Raw genomic sequence first — 27,986 nt, 5'->3', positions numbered from 1 at the left:
ATGTGGGAAGCATGTCCCCTGCTCGGAAGGGCCGGCAGCAGGGGCTGCCCCGGCCGGGTGTGACAGCCACGCGTGGGGGGAGCCCTGTCCCCGCGTGGGCCGCGCCCCCTCCCAATCCCCTCCCTCCCCTTCCCCTCCCCGGGGCGTCACCGCCCCACGCGCGTGTCCTCGCCCTCCCCCGCCCCGCGGGTGGGCGTGGGGGCGGCGCGGCCGGGCCCGGCCCGGGGGGAGCTCGGGGGGCGCGGGGCCGGGCGGGGGGCGCGGCGGCGGTGGCGGTGGCGGTGCGGGATGCGCGGCCCCCGATGGGATGTAGCGGGCGGCTGCTGGGACCCGCCGGGGGCCGCCGCGCCTCGCTGCTCCTCACCATGATCCTCTTCTTCACCTACTTCTTCTCCTGCCTGCCCGGGCCCTGCGAGCCGCTGCCGCCCGCGCTGCTGCTGCCGCCGCCCGCCGCGTTGCCCGCGGGCCCGGGGGAGGCGGCGGGGGGCGCGGGGGGCGGCAGCCGCCGCTTCCCCCAGGCCATCATCGTGGGCGTGAAGAAGGGCGGGACGCGGGCGCTGCTCGAGTTCCTGCGGGCGCACCCCGGGGTGCGGGCGGTGGGCGCCGAACCCCACTTCTTCGACAGGTGCTACGAGAAGGGGCTGCGCTGGTACAGGTGAGGCGGCGGCGGTGTGGGGTGGGGGGGCTGGGGGGTCGGTAATTAGCACAGAGCTGCGTTAATTGCCGCCCGGGCTGGGATGCGGCGGCTCCGCAACAGGCGGGTCCCGGGAGAGAAAGGGGCTCCGAGGGAAGGGGAGCGGGGCAGGGTGCGGGTCCCCGGCGGGACGAGCGGGGGGCGGTAGCTCCGAGCCTGGCCTGGGCTGGGGAAGGGGCTGGCGGCTGCTTTTGCGGGGCTGCCGCGGTGTTAAAAGCTGTGCCCTTGTCCCCGTGTCGCCGTGCTCCTCCCTGTCCCCGCGCCGCTCCTGTCCCCGCACCTCCCATCCCGCATCCCGCCCTGCCAGGGACGAAGGCGGCGGCAAAAACGCTCTCGTTCCACTCGGCAGGCTTTGCGGATTTAACCTTCAGCGCTTTATCCCCAGCCGTGCCCCCCCCTTTCCCCGCCGGGCTCCTTTAGGAATTGTTTTATTCGCGTGGTTTCTGAAAAACAGCAATGAGCCAGGACCTCGGGCTTGATTCTGGCTGGATCCGTGGGGTCCTGGGTGGGCAAAGGGCAGCGCTGGAGCGATCCAAGGGGGTTTGTTTCTTAAGGGTTTCCATGGGATGGAGCTCTTCGGGCGATAAAGCGTTCGGAAGAGCAGCTACTGTGCATGTGGAGTGGATTAAACTCGCGTCTCCTGGCCAGCTCCAGAGCGCCTGGGCCAAGGGAGTCGGGAGCGATAAGTCCCTCGAAGCCGGGGGTGGAATCTTCTCCGTTATTCTGACGGCAATCCAAATGTGCCGATGTCTGAAAGCGCCGTGGTGTTCTCGGGGAAACATCTGAAAATAATCAAAGGAGTAGCGCTCGCTGTCCTTCCTGCCTCTCCAGCCCCTTCTCCCCGAGCCCCGCGGGAATACCGCGTTTCTCTCCCTCTTTTTGGGGGAGGTTGCGGCTTCCCAACCCTCGCCGAAGTAACAACCTGTGAAAAATCAGCGTGTTTAATGGAAAGCGTAATTTTAGTGGTAATTTTACCCGCAGAGTTTCAGCTCTCTGAGCCCACATCTGGGCTGTAAAGTTACGGTTTAGCACACCTTCAGAACCCAGTAAGTAGCGGCGCTCATTTTTACGGCTGCATTAATATCGCCGTGATTTACGAGCTCGTTCCTGGGCTCGAGGAGCAATAATGATGATCACTAATCTTTTTGGGGCGAGGACTGCGAGCTGCCTCTCGCTCGGCAGAACGGGGCTTTAATGACTGCGAGCCACGTAATTAAAGCGGGGAAGATCGAACGCTCTCATATCGCTCGGCGAGGCTCGCAGGACGGACCGCAGAGAAGAGAGAGGAAATAAATCTTAGTTTGGATGGCTCTGCTGCGAGTTTTTAGTGCTGGAAGTGTTTGCAGGGAGCCTGGCCTGACACCAGCTTCGAGATGATCCCGCATGTGGTTGTGGTAAATCTGGAGAAATGGAGCGGGGAAGGTTTTCTGGGCTGGGGAGAATCCGCATCCTTCGGGGCCAGGCAAAAATCAGGAGCTGTTTCACTTAACTCTGCATCAAGTGTGGTTTTAATCACACACACACACACAACTATTTCCCTTCGCTTCCTCTCCTCTCTGCCTCTTGTTTTGTCTTCTGACAAGACCTCGCAGTACCGAGGGATTTTATCCCCGGCAAAGCCAGACAGAGCTAAATGTTTAAAGCTGGGATGTGCTGGAGTGCAGGGGAAGAGGAGCTGGACAGAAAATCGGGTTTTTCCTAGGGATATCTCAAAAGCGGTGTAAACATTTTTAAAATATTTGAACTCGCTAGGAAACCGAAATTACACCAACTGCTTCTCACGCCAAGATATTTGGCCCCAAGGCACCTGTAGGTTGTTGCTTGTTTTGAGTGAATGTGGAAAAAGAATTCCCTTGGAATTATTCTGTTCTTTCTTAGTAGCTCCGTCCCGTAGTGATTTCCCTGCTCTGGCAGGAGCAGCTCCTTGTGGGTGATGAGTAGTTTGTTGTAAGTGACTGACTGAAATAATTTATTTTTACTGGATTGTTTTATTTAATTTAAATTTGAAATGGCCCAAAGCTTCCTCTTTTTTTTGTTTGGTTTTTTTTTTTTTTTTGAGTAGTAGTGAAAAGAAAATCTTCTGCAAAAGCATCTCCTACAGAATTCCTTGAGTTGCTACAGCTTTAGCTAATTCTGAGGAGATTAAACACCTTTTTGAGGCTGCAGCATAAATGATTTAATGGCTGATCCAAGCATGATGGGATGTTTTCTCCTCAAGCAAAACGCAATTTTAAGTTTTTTGGCACTCGGTGCTGCTTGAAGGAAACCTAAATAAAAAGAAGAGAGGATGCTGGGGTGTCTGCTGCCAGTTTGGGGTGTGGGGGTCCCCAGTGGGAGCCTGGCACTGTCTGTGTCTGTTCTGTGGGAATGCAGGTGAGGACAAATGGTAAAAATTGAATTGAACCCGAGCAGTTTGGGGTGAGATTCTGAAATCCATTGCAAAACTTGGAGCAACTGTGAAGGTGTGGGGCCAGGTCCTGCCTTTGCCTGTGGGGATGGAGGGAAAGAACGTTTGTGGGGTGAAGGGGTTTGGAGGCTGGAGCCCCCTCGGTGTGAGGGGAGCAGGTTTGGGCTCCCAGGGGACATTTGGGACGTGTTCACCCCTTGTGTGGCTGGGCTGGGGCTCTGCAGTGCCACTGCTCTGCTCCACTGGGGAGGTTTTGGGGGCGTAGCAGAATCCTTGCATGGGATTGTTCCCTTTTGGGAGGCCAGAGCTGCTCTGGTTCCCACGCAGAGCTCCCGGCTGCTCCCTCTGCCTCGCACCCACCTCGGGGCTCTGGGGGAATGGGGCAGGAGAGGAGGGGACCAGCAGCTCTGGGGAGCTGGCAGAGGGGCCTGGGCTGTGAGAAAGGGAGTTCTGGGCAATTCAGCTCTGAGGGAAGGCTCTGAGCTCATCCAAAGAGGTCTCCTGGTGCCCGTCTGCCAGAACTTTGTGGCAGCATTGGCTCAGTGTGATGGGCTCGGGCTTCCCTGCGTGATGTGGGGTCCCTGTCCCTCTCCTCCATCGTGTCCTCCTGCCTTTCCCAAGGGCCAAAGGAAGGTTTGGGCAGGAATGGTGCTGGGCCAGGGCTCCCTGCACCCCGTGTGTCCCTGGGATCCGGCCCTGGCAGCTGCACACACCCATCTGTAGGGATTGTAAAGAATCCCCTATTTTCACACAGCTTGCACCAGAAATATTAAAAACTACTATGGGATGTGAGGTGATTGTCCCTCTGCAGCCACAGGGGCACGAGGAGCTGCAGTCCCCACCGAGCATCCTCAGAGCTCCGAGACTCTGCGAGGCCATATTCAACTTTTCATTGTCGTTCTCCCGTCCCACCCAACACGAAAGCTGGCGTGAGCGGGGATCAGCTCTCCGTGGGGCTCCTCATCCCTCTGTGCCCCTGCTGGGCTGTCCCAGCTCGGGAGCACCTCCGGGAAGGTGCAGGGCGAGCAGAGAGCCGCTGCCTGGCCTGTGGGCTTTGCCCCCTCCCCTTCCCCCAGCCCATTCACAGGAGCTAATAACGCTCTTGAAAGGCATCCAGGATTTCTTGAGCCAGACTTTGTTATCTCGGAACCTCGCAACCCCGACGCCTTTGAGCGACAGGGGAAGGACGCGGCTGCGGCGCTGCTCTTTTGACTTTTGCCGGGAGTGTTATTGGCAGCTGAAAAGTGGAGCTAAGTAGGTGCCTGGAGGGGTTTTTGTGCGTGTTGTGATTGTACAGACAGATCAAGACACTCTATAGCTCGAGCTGCTGAATGAGACCGGCTCCTCCGGAGTCCCCAGGCTGAGTTTTGGCACCGCTCTCGCGGCCCCTTCCAGGGCCAGCTTTCCTCGGGGAAGCGCAAAGGTGGGGACAGACAAAGGAATCCGGGCTGGCGATGCTCGGAGCTGCTCCGGGACGTTATCTTTATTCATTGGCACCGCTAATCTCCCCTCCTGATGGACTCGATTTCAGCGCTGCCGCCTCAGAGCGGCCCTTGTTCTCCCGGGGCATTCGCAGACTCTCAGCCCTGCAGCTCCTCGCCTCTCTTACTTTGCAATCTTTTCTCCTTTTTTTTCACTTCCATTCACAAGTGAGACCTTTCTGTCTCGGCTTCCCGGATCCTCACCCCCGTGTTTGGGAAACGAAACCTCGAGTACAAAGAAAACATGCGGGAAACCTGAGAAAAAGCTGATTTTAACTAAGAATAAGATATGCTAAAGCTTTTCCTTCAGGCGTAGCGTTTTGGATCGGCTTTTATGTGTTGTTTAAGCCCCGGCCCAGCTCTTAGGACCAGGCTGGGCAGCTGGATGGCTCTCCCTGATGATATGCCCCTGTTTTCTGCTCCCTAGCACACACCCAGCACCGCCTCGGCTTGGGAAGCAATCCATAATTCGTGCAAAGTTTGGGTTTCTGCAAACTGCTTTCACGTGGGATTAAAAATAGCTTTTACTGCCACGAGGAGGAATTAACATTTGAAACCAGTTAAAAAGCTCCCAGCCAGGGGTTGCTGCTTGTGGAGGGCCAGGGGGCTGTGCCTGTCCTGGTTTGGGGGGTCGGGGATGGGGTGAGGAGCACAGCTCAATCCTCCTGCCCCCCATTTTCTCGCTGTTATTCCCTGATTTCCACCCGGCCGCGTTTTCTTCCCGATCCTCATCAAGTGCTTCTTGCTGAGCCAAGCAGGTTTGGGAGCCTGAATCCGAGCCTGAATCTGAGCCTGGCTCAGCCTCCAGGCGAAATGCAGTCGGGCTGTTCCTTGTGCTGCCGCTCGGATCGTGTCAGGCTCCAGCGATTGGAGCTGCGTGTTAATGTTGGCTGGGATTTTGGGGATAAAAGCCGCGACTTGCAGGGTGGAAGGTGCTCTTCCCGCCTCAGGAATGCTTTCCCTGTCTCTGGCTCTGTTAGATAAATGGGGGGATTACACCCGGGCTGGGCAGGGGGTGTGCAGGAGTAACCTGAGTTCCTAAAGGATTTCAGTTCTGCCAGGATTTCTATCCCAGGCTGCTTAAATACACCCAGAAATCACAGGGCTGGTTTAAGAAAACAACATTATGGGAATTAATACCTTTTGAAAAGGCTTCTTCATTCCTGTCCTTTCTCTTGTTGTAACCTCAGGCGGTAGAAATTGAAATATTGAAACACGGCTTTTTTTTTTTTTTTTTTTTTTTTTTTTTGGTCCGTGTAACTCCAGAGAAGTTTTGAAAATATGTCAAATATTGCCAAAAAATTCACCAAGAGCTGGGAAAGCTGCAAGGCTTCTGTTAGTGGAATCACTGAAACCTTGGAGAAATAATCACTGCGGTGGGAAGGAAGGTTTGGGAGCTTCTCCTTCAAGGAATTAGGTGGGTTTTTTTCCCCTGGATTTTTTCTAGATGGTGACAGAAGGTGGAAAAGGCCGGTGGATTTAGAGGGTGCTTTCATGCAAGGAGAGACAATTACTTAAGAGAGTTCAAAGCTTGTTTATAAAACAGTAATTACCTTCCCCTGGGATGGAGACGGGCAGCTCTGGTGGTGGGGAGGGGGTTCCAGCACTTAATTGGCAAAGATGCTTAAAAGCTTCCTCCTGACCTTTTCAAAAACTTTCTGCTGCAACAGGCTCGGGCAGAGATTGAAAACCTGCCCGAGGAAAGGCCAGGTTTAATACCAAGACTTAGCTCTAAATGGCTTTTCAAAGGGCTGTGGAAATCCTCCTGCTTAGGGAGCTGGGGTGTGGGAGAGAGAGGGGTGGATGGATGGACAGATGAGGGATGGATGGATGGATGGATGGATGGATGGATGGATGGATGGATGGATGGATGGATGGATGGATGGATGGATGGACAGATGAGGGATGGATACATGGATGCTCCTCGTCTGCAGGACAAAACTCTGGGAACAAGGTGGAACCTGAGCCTGGCAGTTCCCTCCCCACATCCCCGCTCTTGGGATGGCCAAAATATTAAAGTGGGGAGCACAGGGATGTTCTGAGAGGCTTCTGTGGGACCTGTCTCAAAACTATTCCTGCATCCCTGCAGTGAGTCACTCTGGCTGGTTTGAGATGCAAATGCGATGTGGCAGGCAGGGCATGGGACTGTGAGGGGGCACAGGGGGGCTGTGCCCTCCAAGTGGGGTCCTGCAGGTCACCCCAGGACTCGGGGTCAGTGCCCAGTTCCCTGTGATGCCAGGGCTGGTGGGGAGCAGGGATGAGCCAGGGTTTGCATGGCTGAGATGGTCCAGAGCCGTGGAGAGCATCCCTGCTCCAGCAGGGGCTGTGCTGGCATGGACTGCCCTGACCTGGATCACATGGAGCGCTGGTGCCAGACTGAAATGTGGGAGGGAATGGCTGAAATTCAGAAAAATTCACTGTCTGGGCTGTTCGAGCCCCAGCACGGGATGTTTTAGGCAGCCTGGGATAACAGCAGCACTTTGGGAGCGGGATGAGCTGCTGGGCTCCTCCTGGCAGTGATTTTGGTGTGCCCCACCAAGGAAATCCGGTGGCAGGCAGGGACACAGGGGAATAAACTCCTCTCTCCCTGCCAGCAGCTCACAGCGAGGGGGTGGCAGGAGCCTCCCACGCCCCCGGGGCTGCTCTGCATCTTAGCACACAAAATTGATCAGGAGCAGGAGAGAATTACATTAATACAGTCACTTGTCACTGAGGGCTTATTAGGCATCTCCAGTCATTAGTGTGGAGAGAACAAGGCTGTGACCTTGTTAAGGTCCTTGGGCAGGGAAAGGCTGATTGACCACTTTGCTACTGATTTATCACTCGGCCCCTGAGCTCTGTGTGGCACACCTGGCCCTGGGCACACCTGGAGGGCTTTCTGTAGCTGGAGTGAAGAATTGGCTTCCCCTCCCCTGCCCCATCCACACCCTCCAGGCTGATTCAGCCGGGAATTGCAGCCGCGTTATGCAAATAAAAAAATAAATAAATAAAAGCAGGCGGCGGTGATTGATGGGGAGGGCAGAGGAAAGTGACAGGTCCCGTCCCCGGGGGGCACATCCCGGCTCTGCTCGGCGGGGGCTGCTGGGGCCTCCTGCCTTGTGCAACTTCCCAGCTGCTCCAGAGCCACGCCGTCCCAAAGCCATCCCAAAGCCATTCCAAACCCGTCCCAAACCCCAGGGCTGGGGGAGCTGCCCCCCCACCCCCCTTTGCCCCCCACAGCAGCCCTGGGCCAGGGCAGGATGGACCCGCTGGGGCTGCAGGAGGGCTTGGCTCAGCTCTGGGGACAGCTTTGGGCATGGCAGGAAGGACATGGAGGGGCTGGAGCGTGGTCAGGGAAGGGAACGGAGCTGGGAAGGGGCTGGAGAATCCCTGAGGGAGCTGGGAAGGGGCTCAGCCTGGAGCAGAGGAGGCTCAGGGGGCCCTTGTGGCTCTGCACAGCTCCTGCCAGGAGGGGACAGCCGGGGGGGTCGGGCTGTGCTCCAGGGAACAGGGACAGGAGCAGAGGGAATGGCCTCAGGCTGGGCCAGGGCAGGCTCAGGTGGATTTTTGGGAGAATTTCCTCCTGGAGGGGCTGCCCAGCCCTGGCACAGCTGCCCAGGGCAGGGGTGGGGTCCCCATCCCAAGGGATTTAACAGCCCACTGCGTTGTTGGACTGGATGATCTCGGAGGGCTTTTCCAGCCATGATTCCACAACTCCACAATTCCTTCTGGGGGTGAAACCAATCAGGGCAGGATCCCAAAATGCCTCTGCCATCTCCACAGCCCTAGATCAGATTATTTCATTTCTTTTTCCCTCTCTGGAGCCTTCTGCAGGTGCTGCTCGTGCCCGAATATTTCCCTGTCCCCACCTGCCTCGCCCCACCTGTGCCCCGTGTCCCCGGTAATTCCAAGTGACAAATCCCCCCCTCCAGGGCCACCCTGCCAGCCAGGAATGTCGATTAATGGCAGCCAAGGAAATCCTCCAATTACTGGAGGGGCCGATCAGTGCCATTGAATGATCAGTGCCATCGATCGGTCAGTGCCATCGATGGGTCAGTGCCATCGAAGGGTGAATGCCATCAGTCAGTGCCATTGACTGATCAGTGCTATCAATGGATCAGTGCCATCGATCGGTCGGTGCCATCGATCGGTCGGTGCCATCGATGGATCAGTGCCATCGATGAGTCAGTGCCATCCATGGATCAGTGCCATCCATCGATCAGTGCCATTGATCACCCGGCCACTTGTCAGCGCGATCGCTCAGCATTGCCAGTGCCTGCGGCCGGAGGGGACACTGCTGTCCTGGGGAGAGGACACTGTTGTCCCCGGGGAGGGGACACTGCTGTCCCCATGGTCCCTGGCGTGCCGGAGCCTCTCCAGGGCTGTCCCCGCTTTTCCTGTGAGTGCCAGCCCGGCAGGACCAGAGGGTTTTATTCTTCCTCCGGCGTTCCTCTGCTTCCCAAAGTCATCTCCCGAAGCCACACGAGCCTGAGAAAAATGTCAAGGGGCCGCTGCCAAGGACTCTCAGGCGAGGTTTGGGTTTTGTTGAGGGAAGGCAGGGTTTGTGTGCATGAAAAGCCGGGTTTGGGGGAGGGCTGGGCAGGACGTCCCCCCGCGGTGTCCGAGCCCCAAGCGTGACAAACCCGCATCCGCCAGGGCTGCCCTGCACAAAGGAGCTGTGAAAAGGGCAGGGCTGGGCTGGGCTGGGCTGGGCTGCTGCCAGAGGGACAGGGGACAGCCCAGAGGGACAGGGACACAGCCAGTGGGACAGGGACACAGCCCAGAGGGACAGGGGACAGCCCAAAAGGACAGGGGACACAGCCCAGAGGAACAGGGGACACAGGTGTCCCCATCCTGCTCCGTGGGGTGGCACACAGGGCTGGGAGCAGCCCCAGCAGGGCCCTGCAGGACGGGAGCTCTGGGGACTGGGATTTTCACATTTCTGTGCTGACAGACTCTGACTCCCAGGAGGGCACTGAGGGCACTGCACTGGACCTGGGGCCATGGAGAAAATTCCAGAAGGATGGATAACACCAGAGTGCAGGTGTGCAGCTGGTTAGAAGTGTGTAATATCACAGAGTCAGAAACTTTAGGTTTTAGAATACAGGAATGTGTAGAGAGCCAAGATAAACGTTTTAAGGCAATAACTAATCCTTCTTCACCTTCCTCTTGGTAGGTCTGAGAGGAGTTTTGGGTTAGGGCTGGGGGTTTCACCTGCTGGGCTCAGGCACTGCCCTGCCCTCCCCTCTCGGGTGCTTTGGGGTCCTGGCTGCCCCTGGCTTTGGGGTTGGTGTGGAGCTGCTGCGAGGCAGGAGGTGTGCAGGGAGTTTGGGAGCTCAGAGCTCAGTTTGGGTGGGGTGGGATGGATGGAAGCAAGCTGGGCTCTGGGTCTGTCGCAGCTCCAGGCTGGTGTCACCCCTGGCAGGTGGCTCCAGGTCACGGTGTCCCCCAGGGCTGTGGCTGTGTCCCTCTGGGTGTTGGGATCACATCCCTCACTCTCTCACAGTCGGTGGTGAAGGTGTCCCCAGCCCCCCCAAATCCCTGGGCTGCTTTAGGGACCACCAGGGACGATCCCCCTGACCTCCCCCAGCCTCCCCAAATCCCTGGGCTGCTTTAGGGAACCACCAGGGATGAATCCCCCTGACCTCCCCCAGCACCCCCAAATCCCTGGGCTGCTTTTGGAACCACCAGGGATGATCACCCCAACTTCCCCCAGCCCCTGGGGCGTGGTGGCAGCGGGGACATTGCTGAGCTCAGAGTCACAGAATGTCCCAAACTGGGATGGCCCCATTGCTCCAGCTCCTCCCTGGTGGCCAGCCCAGCCCAGAGGGGAGCAGGGGTGGCCTCAGAGCCCCCAGCCCCGGGCAGGGGATGGGGCTGGGACCCCCAGCGGGTCACCCTCGTTAGCCTGAGTGTGACCTGCTGGTTAATTACCCCCTGTGCCATCAGAGGGAACGGGTGGGGCTGGTGTCACTCTGCCACCACGTTTGATCCCCATCTCCTTACAAGGCAGGTAATGAGGGACAGCCTTGTTCACTTCTGGTCTCGGTGTGAATATTAAAAATTCATCCTGGGCTGCTTTGAGGGGGATCAGGGAGTGTGTGAGGCTGCCCTGCATCCACGGGGCTGAGCAGGGACCACAGCCAGGCCTCGCTCATCTTGGAGCTCATAAAACTTGAATTACTGAGCAGACACTGGGCAGGGGAGATTCCTTTCAGCATTAATCACTCTGGCGGTGCAAGACCTTTTCTAAACATCTTTTTCTGGGCAAAATGCCTTTAAGTAAAGGCTCAGAGGTTCAGTGAGCACCTAACTCCAGCTGTGCCCAGCTGTGTGAGCCTCGTGTCAGCGCCACAACCAAATTCCTGGAAGTGTCAGCACACACCTGGCTGTTGGGGGTTTCTGGTTTGGTGACACCCAGGGCTGATGAGTTCCACGCTCAGCTGTGTGTGTGTGATGCCCAAATATTGTTTGAGGAAAGGGAGAAAAAATTAAACCTGTGTCCAAGCTCTGACCCCAGAGCCAGCCCCAGAGCCTCACTTCTGCTGGGTGCAGGGCAGGGCTGAGCAGTGCTCGGGCTGGGAGAGCCCCTGGGCTCGGCTCCAAGCTCTCAGGGACAGATCTCACTCTTTGCATGCAGCTGAGCAGAAATTACAGCACGGTCTGGGTGGAGGACAGGGCGGGAGCTCCTCTGATTTAATTCGGGATCCCCAGAGATTGGATGACTTTTGAGCCACGGAGCCCTGGCACAGGGGGGGTTTCAGTTCTTGCCTGAAGCCAGAGTGTCCTGAAGACAAGAAAACTGTCCCAGGGACAGGAGAACCATGGCCCATGGAACAGGCACAGCTGTGTTTGAACACAATCCCAGTTTGAGCTGGGAGTGGGCTGGAGGTGTGTCACCATCACATTTTCTGGAAAAATCCCCTTGCCCAGGATTTCTCCCCCAGCCACCGTGCAGGACAGGGGAGAGCAACTTCCAGAGAACAAGGAGAGCTGTTGCCACTTCAAAACTGGGCTGGGAATTGATGCCAGGCCTCCAACGGGCTGATGCTCCTTTCTTCTCCCGTTAATGAATTCCTGTGCCTGCAGTGAATTTCCATCTTTTATTTGTGTGGCAATCAAAGGCTGCGAGCAGAGCAGCGAGGCTCACATCAGGAACAGACCCATCCAACCTTTTTTCCCTCTTCCTGCATCAGTTCCTGGCCCTCTCCTGGAGCTGCCCTGCCGCAGCTGAAGCGCAGATGCCAGGAGATGACTTTGCTGGAGGAGGCAGGGGCAGGCAGAGCCCCGGGGTGTGCTCCCAGCAGGTCTCCTGTGCTGTGGGGGGGAAGAGGAGGAATCCGAGACACAAATGGGCAATTAGGGGTCACCTGAGAAGTGACAGGTGATTTACAGCCTCCTTAAGGGGGATGGGAAAAGCAGGGAAGATTTGTAGGGTCTGCAGGGAAATCCTGGCCCTGACCCTCACAGCCCAGACAGGGAGAGATTGAATATCCAGGGAGGCCTGGGCTGTGAGGGACAGCCCTGCACATCTGGGCATGGCTGTGAGGGAGAGCCCTGCACATCTGGGCATGGCTGTGAGGGAGAGCCCTGCACATCTGGGCATGGCTGTGAGGGAGAGCCCTGCACATCTGGGCATGGCTGTGAGCGAGAGCCCTGCACACCTGGGCATGGCTGTGAGGGAGAGCCCTGCACATCTGGGCATGGCTGTGAGCGAGCCCTGCACATCTGGGCATGGCTGTGAGGGAGAGCCCTGCACACCTGGGCATGGCTGTGAGCGAGAGCCCTGCACATCTGGGCATGGCTGTGAGCGAGAGCCCTGCACATCTGGGCATGGCTCTGAGGGACAGCCCTGCACATCTGGCGGTGCTTGGGCTGGCACTGAAGGCCCTGGACCTTCCATGTCCTGGTCATGGAATCAGGGAATTCCAGCCTGGATTGGTTGGGAGGGACCTTAAGCTCCTCCAGTTCCACCCCAGCACCTCCCACTGCCCCAGGCTGCTCCAGCCTGGCCTTGGTCATCCCAGGGATCCAGGGGCAGCCACAGCTCCTCTGGAGATCCATCCCTGCCCCTGCCCACCCTCCCAGCCAGGAATTCCTGCCCAGTATCCCACCCAAATTCCCCTTTTCCAGTCTGAAGCCATTCCCTGGGTCCTGTCCCTCCATCCCTTGTCCCCAGTCCCTCTCCAGCTCTCCTGGAGCCCCTCTGGGCCCTGGAAGGGCTCTGAGCTCTCCTTGGAGCTTTCCCTTCTCCAGGCTGAAAAAGGAGATTTGTGGTTCAGGGTAAATTCAAAAATTGTATTTTTTAGGTGACCTTTATGTTAAAAAACCCAACCAGGAGTACCTGTGAGGGGAAGGGCATGGCAGAAGCAGAAACTGCAGCTCCATCAAGCTGGAAATCCTAAATAATCCAAACCCAACGCTGGCTGCAGGCTTGGAAGTTCCTTTCTTTCCTTGTTTGAGGAAAGGGAGAAAAAACTAAACCTGTGTCCGAAGGCTGTTGCAAGGAAATGAATTGCAAATAAGGAAAACAAATTGGAGTTAATTCCTCTTTTCCAGCAGGGCTCCATTCAGCGTCCTGGGAGCCAGGGGATTTAGGGATCTGGAGATAGCTCAGGATTTTGGGGCAACAAGTACAAACTGTAGCAGCTTTTAAGGCTTCAGAAGCTGTTTTTGATTAGGATCTTTTCTTTTGACAACTTTTTTTTTCTTTTCAGGATAGAAAAAAAGGAGGGGGGGAGGAGGAAAGGGCTTTTTGTAACACAGTTGGGTTAGAGATGAGGGAAAATCTGTTTGAAATATGCAGGGACCTGAAAGCAAATCTTGAGTGAATAATAAGTTTAACTGACCTTAAAATATCCCATTGCCATGAGGGATTTGAGAGTAATACTTCAAATGGGTTTTTGATGAGGCTCTGCAGGCTGTGGGGAATTGAATATTTTTACTCAACGCGTTTTCTGATCTAAAATTTTCACAACAACTTCGGGGAGGGTGGGGGGAGGGAAAAAACTGTTTGGGAATGCCCAAAGAAGGGTTGGGGTTGTGCTGTTTTACTCCAGAGCTGCTGCTGTGCAGGGAAAAACCAATTTGCTGCAAGGTCACTTTTCAGAGGGACTTTAATTCCCAATATTTGAATTTAATCCTGGAGCAGGATTCCTGTGTGGCACCCTTGGCATTCCAGGGGGGATCCAGTGGGGGATTATCCCGGTGCCCACTGGCACAGGGGGGTGTGCCAAGGCTGGGGGCTCTGCTGGGACCCTGCTGTGCTGTCCCTGTCCCCAGGGTTCCTTCTCACCCATGGCAGAAGCTCCAGATCCCCTCCCTGTGGTCATGGAATTGTGGAAAGGTTTGGGGTGGAAGGGACCTTGTCTGATCCCAAGGTGTTCTCCTCACTGGGAACAGGGATTTACCTGATCCTGGGGTGTTTTTACTGGGAACAGGGATTTACATGATCCTGGGCTGTTCTCCTCATTGGGAACAGGGATTTACCTGATCCTGGGTGTTCTCCTCACTGGGAACAGGGATTTACCTGATCCTGGGTGTTCTCCTCACTGGGAACAGGGATTTACCTGATCCTGGGGGTTCTCCTCATGGAACGGATTTACCTGATCCTGGGGGTTCTCCTCACTGGGAACAGGGATTTACCTGATCCTGGGTGTTCTCCTCACTGGGAACAGGGATTTACCTGATCCTGGGGGTTCTCCTCACTGGGAACAGGGATTTACCTGATCCTGGGTGTTCTCCTCACTGGGAACAGGGATTTACCTGATCCCAGGGTGTTCTCCTCACTGGATTTACCTGATCCTGGGGGGGTGTTTCCTACTGGGACTGGGAACAGGATTTACCTGATCCTGGGGTGTTCTCCTCACTGGGAACAGGGATTTACCTGATCCTGGGGTGTTCTCCTCACTGGGAACAGGGATTTACCTGATCCTGGGGGTTCTCCTCACTGGGAACAGGGATTTACCTGATCCTGGGGGGCTTTCCTCACTGGATTTACCTGATCCTGGGGGTTCTCCTCACTGGGAAGAGCTCACACCTGAGGCTGGGATGTGCTGGGACACCTCCTCCTTGTGTTCCCTGTGGAGAAGGCAGAGTGGGGACAGACCCCAGGGTCCCTGGGACTGGCACTGGGCTGTGGGGCAGGGTGGGTGGATGGCTGATGCCCAGAGCTGGCACTGCCCCTGGCTCCAGGGAGGATTCTCCTGCTGGGGAGCAGGCTCTGCCCAGGGTGGGGACAGGGACATCCCAAAGGGATTTTTGGGAAGGGCACTGAGGTGTGTCCAGCTCCTCCAGAGCAGGTTTGGGGGCAGAGGATGTGTTTGTGTTCCCTGCACCAGGATTTCTGCACTGACACCTGGTACTGAGTGGGAGCTGGACTGGGCTGGACTGGGCTGGACTGGGCTGGACTGGTGTGGGTGGGGCTGCTGCCTCTGGGCTCTGCTCGGGGTCCTGGCCACCACTCAGCTGCAGCTCTCCATGGAAATGTGCCAGAATTCCTATTTTTGATCCTCGTCCTCCCTCAGATCCAGCTGGAATGGGCCGGTGGGATCTGGCAGGGCAGACAGCTGGACAGACAGACAGACAGCTTGTGATTGCCACACTTCCTTAGGAAACCAGGCTAAAAATAAGCAAAATCCAGTTCTCTCCCACAAACAGCTCCACTTGCCAGAGTGAAGCTTTTCCAGTGGAAAGAAGTGTTTTGTTAGAGGATTCCCTGCTGGAACAGGGAGGGAGCCCTGACAGGGCAGATGGAACCCCCACCTCCGTCACCTGGGGCTCGCCCAGAGCTCTGGGAGCTGCAGAAAATTCAGGATATCCTGGAATCCCAGAGTGGTTTGGGTTGCAGGGACCTTAAAGCCCATCCAGAGCCAAGGGCAGGGACACCTCCCACTGTCCCAGGCTCTCCAAGCCCTGTCCAGCCTCTCCTGGGACATCCCTGAGCCTTCCCAACCTCTCACAGCCCCTTTTGCCACGGCTGGAGGAACAGCTTTCCTCTTTTTTTTTTTGCAGCAAAGTGTGTAATCCACCCCAGCTCCCTCCTCAGGGGGGATTTCCTTCACCTGGGGGCCAGCTGAGCAGGGGGAGGGGGCTCCCAGCAGCATCCCCACATTCCCAAACCTCCCCCGTGGTCCAGGCTTGGCTGGATTTGAGGGGCTGCTCCCTCACCTGTGCAGGCAGCAGCTGTGGGGCAGGGTGAGGGGCTGAGCAGCTGAAGGAGACCAGAACCATCTGCTCCATGCTGGGGCTCCTCTCCCAGCCCCCTTGCACTGGATGGGATGGCACAGAGAGGTTTGGGAATGGTGGCTCCCATCCCTGCCAGGCTGGGGGTGAAGCTCCTTGCCAGGAAATGAGGTTTTTTCTGATAGTAAAAAAAAAAAAAAAAAAAAGCTGAATTTGTTTCCCATCTTCCCTCAGGCTGGATTACAAATTTGAGCCAGATGGGGAATCTGTGTTGTTTCTGTGGAAAACTGGATGCATTTTCTTTTCCATCCCAAGGAGAGCAGCGTGACAGTGTCAGGCCTGAGACAAACACCACAAAAACCAGTTTGGGGTTTGGAGGAGGGGGGACAGAGGAGCTGCTCCAGCCTGGAGCCACCCTGAGCTGGGACACGTGTGGGATGTGGCACTGCAGAGGCACAACCTGCTCTGGGGGGACACAGCAGCCCAGTGTGGAGCTGGTGGCCAGGACAGGGGGTCCCTGTGAGCCCCCCGAGGCTCTGAGCTGTGGGGAGCAGGGGTTTGCCTGAGGGGGACAAGGGGATGGTTTGTTCTCACCTGGGAGCTTTTGGGGCCCTCCTTGCCCTGCTCAGCCTGAGCAGTGAGGGCTGGGCACTCCTGGCTCTGTCCCTGTGTCCCTCAGGTGACCCTGCAGGGCTCAGGGGGACTGTCACCTGCAGATGGATTAACCTGGGGCTCTGCAGAGCTGCTGTCCCTTCCAGGCCATCACTTTCCTGCCAGGGCCAGGCAGCTGCAGCCCCTCCATCCCCTGCCTGAGCTGTCAGAGGCGTGACAGGAAAATGGGAATTTCTGATCCCCCGTGCCCGGGCACCAGGGCTGCCTCAGCACATTTCAGCCCCCAGTGCCCATGTGCAGCTGTGGCGTGGCTGTGCCCTCCTCCTGTCCTGCCTGTGCCACACCTGAGTGCCACCGGGCTCTGGGGGACACCTGCTGCCTGCCCTGCCCCCTGTGCCCGGCCAGGAGCGGGCTCCAGATGGTGCCAGCCCTCGTGTGCCAGCCCTGGAACCTGGCCCAGGTGAGTGCCCCGAGGTGGAGCCAAACCCCTGAGCCCCAGCAGGCTGGGGGATCCTGCTGGAGCTGCTGAGGGCCACCCAGAGCCACCACCCAGGGAGGGCACTGCTGCCTCTGTCCCCTCTCCTGTCCCACAGGGCACCTCCTGCTCACACCCCATTGCTGGGGGTCCCCAAATGGGTTTGGGGCTGGGGTCACAGGGTGTCCCCAAGCAGGGATTTGGTGCTGGGGGTCACAGGTGTCCCCCAAGCAGGGATTTGGGGCTGGGGGTCACAGGTGTCCCCAAGCAGGGTTTTGGGGCTGGGGTCACAGAATGTCCCCACACATGGCATGGGAGCCCAGAAAGCACCCAGTGCTCATTTTTGTCCTTTGGGAAGGAGACACTGGATAAATGACTTGAAACCATTGGAATGGGGCATGTTAGGAATTGTGGGGCTGGGGGGATCCTTTCTATTCCCTGAAAGTTGTTGGGGAGTCCCTTCCTCCATCCTGGCTGTGCAGGAGGAGGGTGAGGAGCAGGACGAGCCAGGAGACAGCCAGGGGACAGCCAGCCCTGCCCACGGTGGCCTCGGAGCCATCTGGAGAGCCCGGCCGCCCCTTCCCGTGGCTCAGGAAGGGTCCGGGCTCGGCCCCATCCTGAGATCAAATAAACACAAATACCCTGAAATTATTCATGGCTCTGGGGACTTGTCTGCTGCCCGTCAGCAGCTGCTGAGCAAATCAGGGCAGCTGTCAATTGGCCGGCAGGGAGGGGCTGGCTCTGGCAGGCATGTGTGGGTCCTTCCTTCCTTCCTTCCTTCCTTCCTTCCTTCCTTCCTTCCTTCCTTCCTTCCTTCCTTCCTTCCTTCCTTCCTTCCTTCCTTCCTTCCTTCCTTCCTTCCTTCCTTCCTTCCTTCCTTCCTTCCTTCCCTCCTTCCCTCCTTCCTTCCCTCCTTCCTTCCCTTCCTCCCTCCCTCCCACACCGGGAGGGGCAGGAATTCTGGGGGTGCCTCTCACCTGCACCCCGGGATTGGGACAGGGAGGGACCCCCAGGAGCCACGGCCACAGAGGGGATGCAGGTCCTGCCTTGGGTAATTAGGCTGGGCTAATTAGCTGGGAGTTGGCTCAGGGAGCAGTGGTTGTGGGCTGGGAGGGACTCCAGGCAGTGTCAGGGATGTGACAGGGATGGATGGATGGATGGATGGATGGATAGATGGACAGGGGATGGATGGATGGATGGATGGACAGGGGATGGATGGATGGGAATGGATGGATGGATGGATGGATGGATGGATGGATGGATGGATGGATGGAGGATGGATGGATGGAGGGGATGGATGGATGGATGGATGGATGGATGGATGGATGGATGGGATGGATGGATGGATGGATGGATGGGGACAGGGGATGGATGGATGGATAGATGGACAGGGGATGGATGGATGGATGGATGGATGGATGGATGGATGGATGGATAGATGGACAGGGGATGGATGGATGGATAGATGGACAGGGGATGGATGGATGGATGGATGGGATTTTGGGAATAAATCCCTCCCTGGAGGGTGGGCAGGCCCTGGTACAGATTCCCAGAGAAGCTGTGGCTGCCCCTGGATCCCTGGCAGTGTCCCAGGCCAGGCTGGAGGAACCTGGGATAGTGGAAAGGGTCCCTCCCTTCCTCTTCCTTCTGCTCAGCCAAGCCTTGGGACGTGGAAGAATTCCTATTCCTGCTGTCTGTGTAACTGTAAACCTGGAAACCCCAATGATTTTTGTGACCTTTTTATGCCTGTGCTCTCCTCATCACGGTGGGAAACCAGGCAGGACCAGCCTGTTGCTGTGAGGGGATAATTTAGAAGGAACTAACGAGTGTAATTCTAAAATTTGTAATCAAAACCAAGATCTTTAGACAGAGTGGTCTCGGGGATTTTTTTCCTGAATTTTTTTTTTAAGAAACCCTGGGATAGTCGGGGTTAGTGAGGTCCCCTTCCCTCCCCAGCAGCTCCAAGAGCAATTTTCCCTTATTTATCGGCGCTCCCAAGGACCTCAGTTCCCAGGGGGATAAAATCTGTCACCAGTGTCTGTGCTGCGGGTTCACAGGAGGGTAATTTGTGTTTCCCCCTGCTCAGACAGCAGGTCAGGTCATAAAGCACCAGATCCATGGGGAGGGGAGAGGCTCTTTAAAGGCTGCCCGTGCTGAAAGGTGCAATAATCCACCGGATTACTTGCAGGGGGAGCTGCAGGGAAATTTACTGCCTTGCAAAGGGATTATCCCAGCGCCGCTGCCAGCGGGTTTCTTCCCTTTCTTTCCTAAGAGGAAGGAAGCTTTTCATTGAATTCCTGCTGCCGGGGCTCGCAGGGGAGGGATCCATCCCCACCGAGCCGGGGTTATCCCATCTCCCCGCCCGGGAGCGAGAGCGAAACTGGAGCTGGGCTGGGGTCGGGGCGAGTCTGCAGCGCCTGCACTGCACAGAATGGAGCTGCTGGAGGGGTCGAGCTGGCTGCAGAGGGATAAGGCAGGAGGAGGGATACAGAGGAAAAGGGATAACCAGGAGGATGGATAAAGAGGAGAAGGGATAACCAGGAGGATGGATAAAGAGGAGAAGGGATAACCAGGAGGATGGATAAAGAGGAAAAGGGATAACCAGGAGGATGGATAAAGAGGAAAAGGGGTAACCAGGAGGATGGATAAAGAGGAAAAGGGGTAACCAGGAGGATGGATAAAGAGGAAAAGGGGTAACCAGGAGGATGGATAAAGAGGAGAAGGGGTAACCAGGAGGACGGATAACCAGGAAGAGGGATAAAGAGAAGAAGAGATAACCAGGAGGAGGGATAAAGAGGAGAAGGGATAACCAGGAGGAAGGATAAAGACAAGAAGGGATAACCAGGAGGAGGGATAACCAGGAGGTAGGATAAAGAAAAGAAGGGATAACCAGAAGGAGGGATAACCAGGGTGAGAGATAACCAGGAGACAGGATAAAGAGAAGGAGGGATAACCAGGATGAGGGATAAAGAGGAGGAGGGATAACCACGAGGAAGGATAAATCCTCTCCAGTGCAGCTCCAGCTGCAAGAACTGCCTTTCCCCAGCAGCCACGAGAATTCCAACCCCGAGCATCCCCTCCTGCAAATGGGGAGCAAACCCAAGAGCTCCATCCCCCATCCCGAGCAGAGAATGGAGCTGGACCAGCTTCCCAGGCTGGAGCTGGAGCTCAGGGCCACTCCCGAGTCCTTCAGCAGAGCCCCCCGGGGCCGGGGCTCGGTGGAGGGGTTGGTTTTGTTTGATTTCCTTCCCCTGGAAGGCAGGAGCGGGGGCTGGGGCAGCCAAGCCCTTTAATTGTGTGCAATGAAGGCTGACAGTGCCGAGGCACAGCCTTTAAAAGGGGTACTGAACCTTTAATTCCTGAATAAATCATCTCCAGTCTGTTGCTCCTTCATCTGCAAGCTGTTTGAGAGGGACACACGGGCACTGCTGGGAAGGGTCACGGGCAGATCAGAGCCCGGGGCTGACCCGGGTCACAGGCAGGACACCTGCCACAGGCTGTCCCCTCCGGCAATCAAAGGGACGCTGGGGAGGAGAGGAGATTCCTGACTGCTGCCACGCCCCATGAGGGGCTTCATTCCAGAGGGATGGAGAGCTGCCAGCGCAGCCTGTCCTCACCGGGCACAGCCCCAGCCCAGGGTCACAGCAGGCTGGGCACGTGCCAGCCCCCAGCCCCCATCTTCTGAGTGCCCCACCAGGCTGGGCACCTTCAAGCCCCATTTTCTGAGGAGTTTTTAGGAATTCAGTGCCTCATCTGAGGGGTTTTTTGGGGATTCAGTGCCCCATCATGATTGGGCACGAGCCAGCCCAACCATCTGAGGGGTTTTTGGGGATTCAGTGCCCCATCATGGTTGGGCACAAGCCAGCCCAACCATCTGAGGGGTTTTTGGGGATTCATGGAGCTGTTCTGTTTCCCACCTGTTTTCACCCAAGCAGTGGCTTCAGCTGTGTTTTTACTCACAGTTTTTCAAACTCCATCAGGGAGGAGGCCCTGGGGGCTCTTTTTGGGCCCCATCAGGGACAGACCCAGCAGTGCTGGCTGTGAGGGGCTCCTGGCAGCGTCACCAGACAGTTCAGGTGGCATTTTTGGGGTGACCCCATATCTTGTAGCTGCTCCACAGTGGAGAAGGGTGAGGAGGGTTCATCCCAAACCCCATTAAGAGACCAAAGAGCCTCTTCTGCAGTGTGGGGAAGGAGCTGTGCCCTGACTGAGGCCGATTCCTGCTCTCCACAATCCACCTCTCACCCTAAGGACCCGGCTGGAATAACCAGGCAAGGAAAGCACCCTCCAGGGCCTGGAGCTGCCCATAACTGCAGCCTCTGGCCATGCACATGGGCAGGAAATGCGATGGAAATTCTGGGTTTGGGAACTGAAGTGAGTGTGGGGACCTCGGGGTTGGGGGGACAGGGCCTTTTCCACACCTTCCTGCCGGGAATCCTGGGATCCCAAGGGGTTTGGGAGACTGTCTGGGTGGGAAAAGCAGCCGTGTTTGCCAGCCCCTGCTCTGGTGGGGGTTAATAACTGGTGTCGGGTGGCTGCTGGGAGCAGCCCCGCTGTTAGAAATGCAAATGTTGGCTCTGGATCCTGCCCTCCTTCTCTGCACAGCTCCAGGTCCGGGTGCCACGTCCAGCCCAAACCTCCCGGAGCCCCCCCCCCCCAGCCCCCAGGGCAGCCCCTCGGGGAGGGCTGGGGGGCTCAGACCCTCCAGGGTGGCACAACCCCCACCTTTTCCTCCTCCTCTGGGACTCTTTACCCACCCAGACCCAGCCCAGGGACCCTGCAGGGTGGCACTGGGACAGCTCGGGAGTCCCTTGTGTGGGTGGGGGACCCCCAGCCGTGGTCCCTCTATGGGGTGAGAGGGGAATTTGGGGCTTCTGGGGGGCAGGAGGAGCCCCTGGGGATGCTCCAGCTGGGAGCACGACCGGCCAAAGCCCCTCGCTGTTTGATGTATCAAACGGTAATTAGGAGCAAAGGGCAGAGGGGCGCAAAGGAGCATTAATAAATTATCTGCTGCTTGTTAATTGACGTGTCTCAGTCAGCCCGTGCTGGAGCCCAGGGCTTGGCTCCCCTTCCAGGCGCATCGCAGCCTTGTTACTGCCCTCATTAGCATATTCAGGTCTCCCTGCTTAAAGCCAATTAGCTCCCGGCCAGGCCTGATTGGGAAGCCGCTGCCTCATTTGCACATTTTTGAATTGGTGAAAGAATCAAAAATAATGGGGGCAGCCTGGGGGGTGGGGAGCGCTGGGGGGCTCTGCCAGGACCTGCCGGGGAAGGCGAGGGGGAGCAGCTCGGTAATGAGGGTAAAAAGGAACGCGGGCTAATTTGGTCCCGGGCGGCTTGGGGAGCTCATCCCTCCCGGTTCTTCCCTCCTGGTTCATCCCTTCCCAGTTCATTTTCCCAGTTCATCCCTTCCTAGCTCATCCCTCCCAGTCCATTCCTTCCCAGTTCATCCATTCCTAGCTCATCCCTCCCAGTCCATTCCTTCCCAGTTCATCCCTTCCTAGCTCATCCCTCCCAGTTCATCCTTTCCCAGTTCATCCCTTCCTAGCTCATCCATCCCTTCCCAGTTAACCCCTCCGTGCCCTGCGCTGGTTCCTGCAGGAAGGAGAGGTCCTGGAGAGCCCAGGAATGGGCTCAGCCCCTTTTTGGGGAGCAGGGCTCTGCCCCGTCCCGCAGCAGTGGCCAGCAGGGATTGGGGGCTGGAATTCCCGTCCCTGGCGCCTCGCAGCCTTTCCCCAGGGGAGGGGCAGCAATTTGAGCTGCCGGGAGGAGAAGGTGGCTATCAGCTCTGCCTGGCAGCGCCGGTTCCGGTGTGACACCCGTGGGCACAAAGGCAGCCTTGTCCCGGCCGACCAGCCCGGCCAGGATTCATCTGCAGATCCGGCTGGTCCCGGCTCTGCCCGCGGGATCCATGTCCCGAGCCCCTCCCGGTCCCAAACTATTTTACATTTACACAAAAACCGTTCTGTGCCCTCCCCGGGCTGTCCCCTGGGGCTGTCCCCTGGGGTTGGGGCTGTCCCCTGCCCAGCCTGGGGCTGGCAGAGCTGTCACCGCTGAGCTGCTCTGGGTTTGTCCCCAGTGTCCCCAGCCCCATCCCAGTGCCTGAAGAGTCACTTTGCCCTGCAGAAAGCTCTCAGCTGTGTCCCCTCTCTGGCAGAAACCTCTGCCTTCCACTCCTTTCGGCCGGGCTTTTTGGGCAGGGCTCATTTTTTAAAAATGGTGATGGAGAGGGGATTTTTTACCGCCCTTTTTGCTTATTTTGGTGATAACATGGAACCTGCAAGCCTTGACCCCGTGTCACCCATCCCTCTGACCCCATGTCACCTGTCCCCTGACCCCACAGCACCCACCACTCCCAGGTGTGGCTGCTCTGGGGTTTTGGGTTCTCCCAGCTCAGGCAGGACCTGTGTCCTTCTGGAAGTTTCTGCCTGGCATTTCCAGGGGATGAGCTGCAGGCAGAGCCTGTGCTGCTCTCCTGCTTTGGGCTGGGATAGAGTTAATTTCCTGCTGGAGCTGCCCTGGGTGATAACTCAGGGATGCTTTGGGCTGGAGACTTATTTATCTCCTGAGAGTGCATCCCCTGGTCTCTCAGCTCGGTGCTGGGAGGAGTTCTGCTCCAAAAACCATCAGGAATCGTGAAGCAATTAACTCTGGAAAGTTATGTTGGCCCAGTTTTTGAAGTCTGCTTTGATTCCCTGCCTGCTGTGGCTGTTAATCACTATTTAATGCAGCTCTCTGCATTTTTATCATCATTTTATCTGCTGTAATTTATTGTGTGTTACCTTAACTGAGGAAGCATTTTCATGTGTTGAATGTCTCCGTGTAGGAAACCCCTGCTCCGATGCCTCTCAAGTGCCAGTTGTTTTATTAATTAAAAACAAACATTGATTAATAGAGAGGCAAAAGGGTTTTATCCCTCCTCCTGGGCTCACGGTCTCCTCTGGAAATCCCAGCTCCTTCCAAGGCTCCCCCAGTGCCGTGCCCTGTACCTGCAGGCACTGCTTGGCATTCCCACCGTGCTCTCTGAGGGTCAAGAAGAATTAACTGTAAATTTAATTACCGTTCCTAATGTTTGGGTTAAAGCGGAGCCCAGCAAAGCCGGCTCTGCTCTTTGCCGGTTTAAGCCAGAGCCGGAGGGAGCTGGCTGTTATCAATAATTAACCGGGCTCATTTAGGGGAAGTGTTAGGGCGTTAATGACAGTGTGAAATGTTTAATTACTGTGCCAGGAGCTGGGGCTGCTGAGGAAGAGGAGGTGTTGCACAATCCATTGCTGTCCCCAGGACGGGGCAGTTCAGGGACTGAAGGTCCCCGCGCCCATCACAGCCCCAGGAGCCGCTGGGAGACCCCACCCAACCCCAGCTTTCATTAAAACTTCTGTTAATTACCTTGTAATTAGGCTGTGGGTGCTGTGGATGGCCCTGGGGGGCTCAGCCTGGCCGGGATGTCCCTGCGCGGGACAGGGAGGGATAAGAGGGGTTTTCCAGAGGGGCTGTGCCTGCCCCATCCCTGGAAGTGTCCAGGGCCAGGCTGAGGTTAAGCCCGGTCTCTCCAGGTCCCCATCCCGGGTTTGCCGTGGGTAATCCACAATTTACTGCCCACTGAGGAGCGGGGCTGGGTCGGGTGAGGATGAGGATGGAGCCGTTCAGAAATGCCAGGGACAGCCGGCAGGGATGCCCCAGGAAGGTGCCAGGAGAGGCTGCTGGAGCAGCCAGGAAAGCCCTGCGGCATTTCCTGCGTGGAATTGGGGTTCAGGATGCTCGGCTGGCCGGGAAGCCCCACAGGAGGGTGGGTGGAGCTGTGCTGTGCCCCCAGTGAATCCCCATCCCCATTCCTTGGGTTTTCCTGGGCTCTGGACCACGGAGGGGACAGGGATGGGTCTGAAGGTGATTCCCAGCAGGAGCTCTGCAGTCAGCCTCTGGTAAATGCAGTTATCTGGGGGAAAAGTGCTGAAATTGTGGGAAAAGCAGCCGTGGCTGCCCTGGGATCCATGGATCCCTGAAGGGCTCCCACGGGTGCCATAGAGGGGCTGTGCTGCCAGGTGAGGGCACCAGGGACAGGAAATGCCTCTGAAAACGCTGGCACTGTGCAAAAATTGAAATAAAAATGGGGGGGGAATGGGGGGGAAGCCACAAATGGCTTCTGCTCTTGTCTGGGGGAGGGAGCTGCGGGGCCCAGCGTCGCTCACAAATGCTTTTAATAAAATGTTCTTTCCTGAGTCCAGGGAAAAATCCCGGAAACCTCAAGCTTTCCCCATGACATAGGAGCAGATGCTGCTGGGCACAGCCCTGTCCCTGTCCCCAGCTCCTCGCCAGGCACAGCCCCAGCACTGGGATGCAATTCCCAGAGAATTCGTGGCTGTCCCTGGCAGTGCTTGGGGCCAGGACGGGGCTTGGGGCACCCGGGGACAGTGGAAGGTGTCCCTGCCCTGGCAAGGTGGCACTGGGTGAGCTGTGAGGTCCCTTCCCAGGCGTTCCAGGATTTTCTGGGAGGGCGTGGGGGGCACAGGGCAGGTGCCTGCGCTGGTGGCAGGGAGGACCCGTTCTGTCACACGGGGTGACACGGCTGGGTAATTTCTGCGGCAATTAATGCCTCATTAAAGTGCACGAGGGAACAATCAGAGCAGTGAATTTTACCCAGCACAATGGCTGGGCCCTCAGGGTTTTTCTGCCTTTCTTTTGAAAAGGAAACAGTCTTTTTCTGGCTTTAACTGCTCCCTGTCTGGAGGCAGAGGAGGAGGGAGCCTTGGTGGGCATCTCCATTCCCAGCTGGTGCTCGGGCATCACCCCCGTGATGGGATTTTCCGGGATTTTCCTCTGCAATCCCACGGGGCGAACCGAAACCTCCAGGACATGAAATCCCACTGGAGGCAGGGATGAACACCAGCCCGGTCCCAAAATGTTTGTGTTGAGATGTCCCCAGCCAGTGCAGCTGGGGGCAGGAGAAGGGCAGGGGGGAGTTGCAGGGCTCTGGGAAGGGATTCCAAGGGGGAGCAGCAGCCTGCAGGTGCCCTGTGGGTGCTGCGGGTGGGGCAGGGGGACAGGGAGCTCCTTCCTGGGGACACTGGAGGGAACAAAGGGAATGCTGAGATGGGCAGAGAGGCTGGAGCTTCTGGGAAGGGTTTTGGAGATGAGGAGGTGACCAGGGGGTGTGAGAAGGTGGGGCAGGAGGAAAGGGAAGTTTGCAGGCAGCCCCGACATGGGCAGAGACGAGAATGTGACTCCATGTTTCAGAAGGCTGATTTATTATTTTATGGTATATATATTATATTAAAAGTATATGATATATTAAAACTATACTAAAAGAATAGAAGATAAGGATTTCATCAGAAAGCTTGCAAGCAATAGAAAAAGAATGGAATGATAATAAAATCTTGTGACTGGCCAGAGAGTCCGAGACAGCCGGAATGTGATTGGCCATTAATTAGGAACAACCACATGAGACCAATCACAGATGCACCTGTTGCATTCCACAGCAGCAGATAGTCGTTGTTTCCATTTCCTTTCTGAGGCTTCTCAGGAGAAAAAATCCTGGCAAAGGGATTTTTCAGAAAATCTCACGGCTACAGGTGGAAAGGCCCTGAGCCTTTCCAGCTGGGTTTTGGGGTTTGTTCCCACCCGGTGTGACATCAGGTGGGAGCAGCTGAGCCCTGACCGTGTCCCTCTGTCCTTAGGAGCCTGATGCCACGCACCCTGGAGGGCCAGATCACCATGGAGAAGACCCCCAGCTACTTTGTGACCAAGGAGGCCCCGCGGCGCATCCACAACATGTCCCGGGACACCAAGCTGATCGTGGTGGTGCGCAACCCCGTCACCCGCGCCATCTCGGACTACACGCAGACCCTCTCCAAAAACCCCTCCATCCCCAGCTTCCAGGCCCTGGCCTTCAAAAACCTCAGCACGGGACTGATCGACACCAGCTGGAGCGCGGTGAGGATCGGGATCTACGCCAAGCACCTGGAGAACTGGCTGCAGTTCTTCCCGCTCTCCAGGTTCCTCTTCGTCAGCGGGGAGAGGCTGGTCAGCGACCCCGCCGGGGAGATGGGCCGTGTCCAGGACTTCCTGGGGCTCCAGAGGCTGGTGACAGACAGACATTTCTACTTTAACGAGACCAAGGGCTTTCCCTGCCTGAAGAAGCCGGAGGGGGGGAGCAAACCCCGCTGCCTGGGGAAATCCAAGGGGCGGCCGCACCCCGCCATCGACGGGCAGCTGGTGCAGCGCCTGCGGGAGTTCTACAGACCCTTCAACATGAAGTTCTACCAGATGACAGGGCAGGACTTCGGGTGGGACTGAGCCCATCCCCAGGGCACGCTGCCGGGCTGGCACCTGGGCTGCCAGGACTGCGGCCCAGGGGTGCCCGTGGTCATTGTCCAGGGGTGCCCGTGGCCATCATGATCTAGGGATGCCTGTGGTCATTGTCCAGGGCCATCATGATCCAGGGATGCCCATGGCCATTGTCTAGGGATGTCTGTGGTCATCATGATCCAGGGATGCCCGTGGTCATTGTCCAGGGTCATCCTGATCCAGGGATGCCTGTGGTCACTGTGGTCAAGGGATGTCTGTGGTCATCGTGGCCCAGGGATGCCTGTGGTCATCATGGTCCAGGGATGCCCGTGGTCATCATTGTCCAGTGATGCCATTGGTCACCATGATCCAGGGATGCTCATGGTTACCATGATCCAGGGATGCCCGTGGTCATCATTGTCCAGGAATGCTCATGGTCACTGTGGTCAAGGGATGCCCATGGTCACTGTGGCCCAGGGATGCCCGTGGCCACCCCACCAGCACCCTCCTCCCTTTGTTCTAATTTATATCAGACCTTTTCTGGCAAGAAACGGACTTTTCTGGAGTAGAGAGAAATATTTAATAAAACCTCGGATGAGCCCTCTCCCCTCCCTGAGCAGATTAAATATTCTTCCATATAAACCTTGCTGATCTCCATTAACTGGGAGTGTTCTGGGTGGGACTGGGGGTTTGGGTGCATGGGGGTCATGGATCCATCCAGAATGAAAACCTTTGGAAACCTCTGGGCCACTCAGCCAGAGGGTTCTGGAGGTGACACAGTCCCTGGTGGCCAGGAGAGGTCTGGGCAGCAATCCCCCAACCCTGGGAGATGTTTTGGAGATGGAAAAGAGTCTGCAGGAATTTCCCAGCTGA

At 57.0% G+C, this 27,986-nt stretch overlaps 1 protein-coding gene across 1 annotated transcript; it reads left to right on the top strand.

The window, feature by feature from the left end:
* Positions 1 to 273: 273 nt before the first annotated feature.
* HS3ST6 (heparan sulfate-glucosamine 3-sulfotransferase 6) lies at positions 274 to 27,746 on the top strand. Its single transcript, XM_050980241.1, has 2 exons — positions 274 to 655; positions 26,504 to 27,746. Exons 1-2 carry the CDS (start codon positions 303 to 305, stop codon positions 27,120 to 27,122), a joined length of 972 nt encoding a protein of 323 aa, XP_050836198.1. The 5' UTR covers positions 274 to 302; the 3' UTR covers positions 27,123 to 27,746.
* The last annotated feature ends 240 nt before the right edge of the window (positions 27,747 to 27,986 follow it).

Source organism: Serinus canaria, chromosome 14, assembly GCF_022539315.1.
Source record: "Serinus canaria isolate serCan28SL12 chromosome 14, serCan2020, whole genome shotgun sequence".
Taxonomy (NCBI): Eukaryota; Metazoa; Chordata; class Aves; order Passeriformes; family Fringillidae; genus Serinus; species Serinus canaria.
The sequence above is the reverse complement of the archived record's forward strand: the minus strand, read 5'-3'. Positions and strand labels throughout refer to the sequence as shown.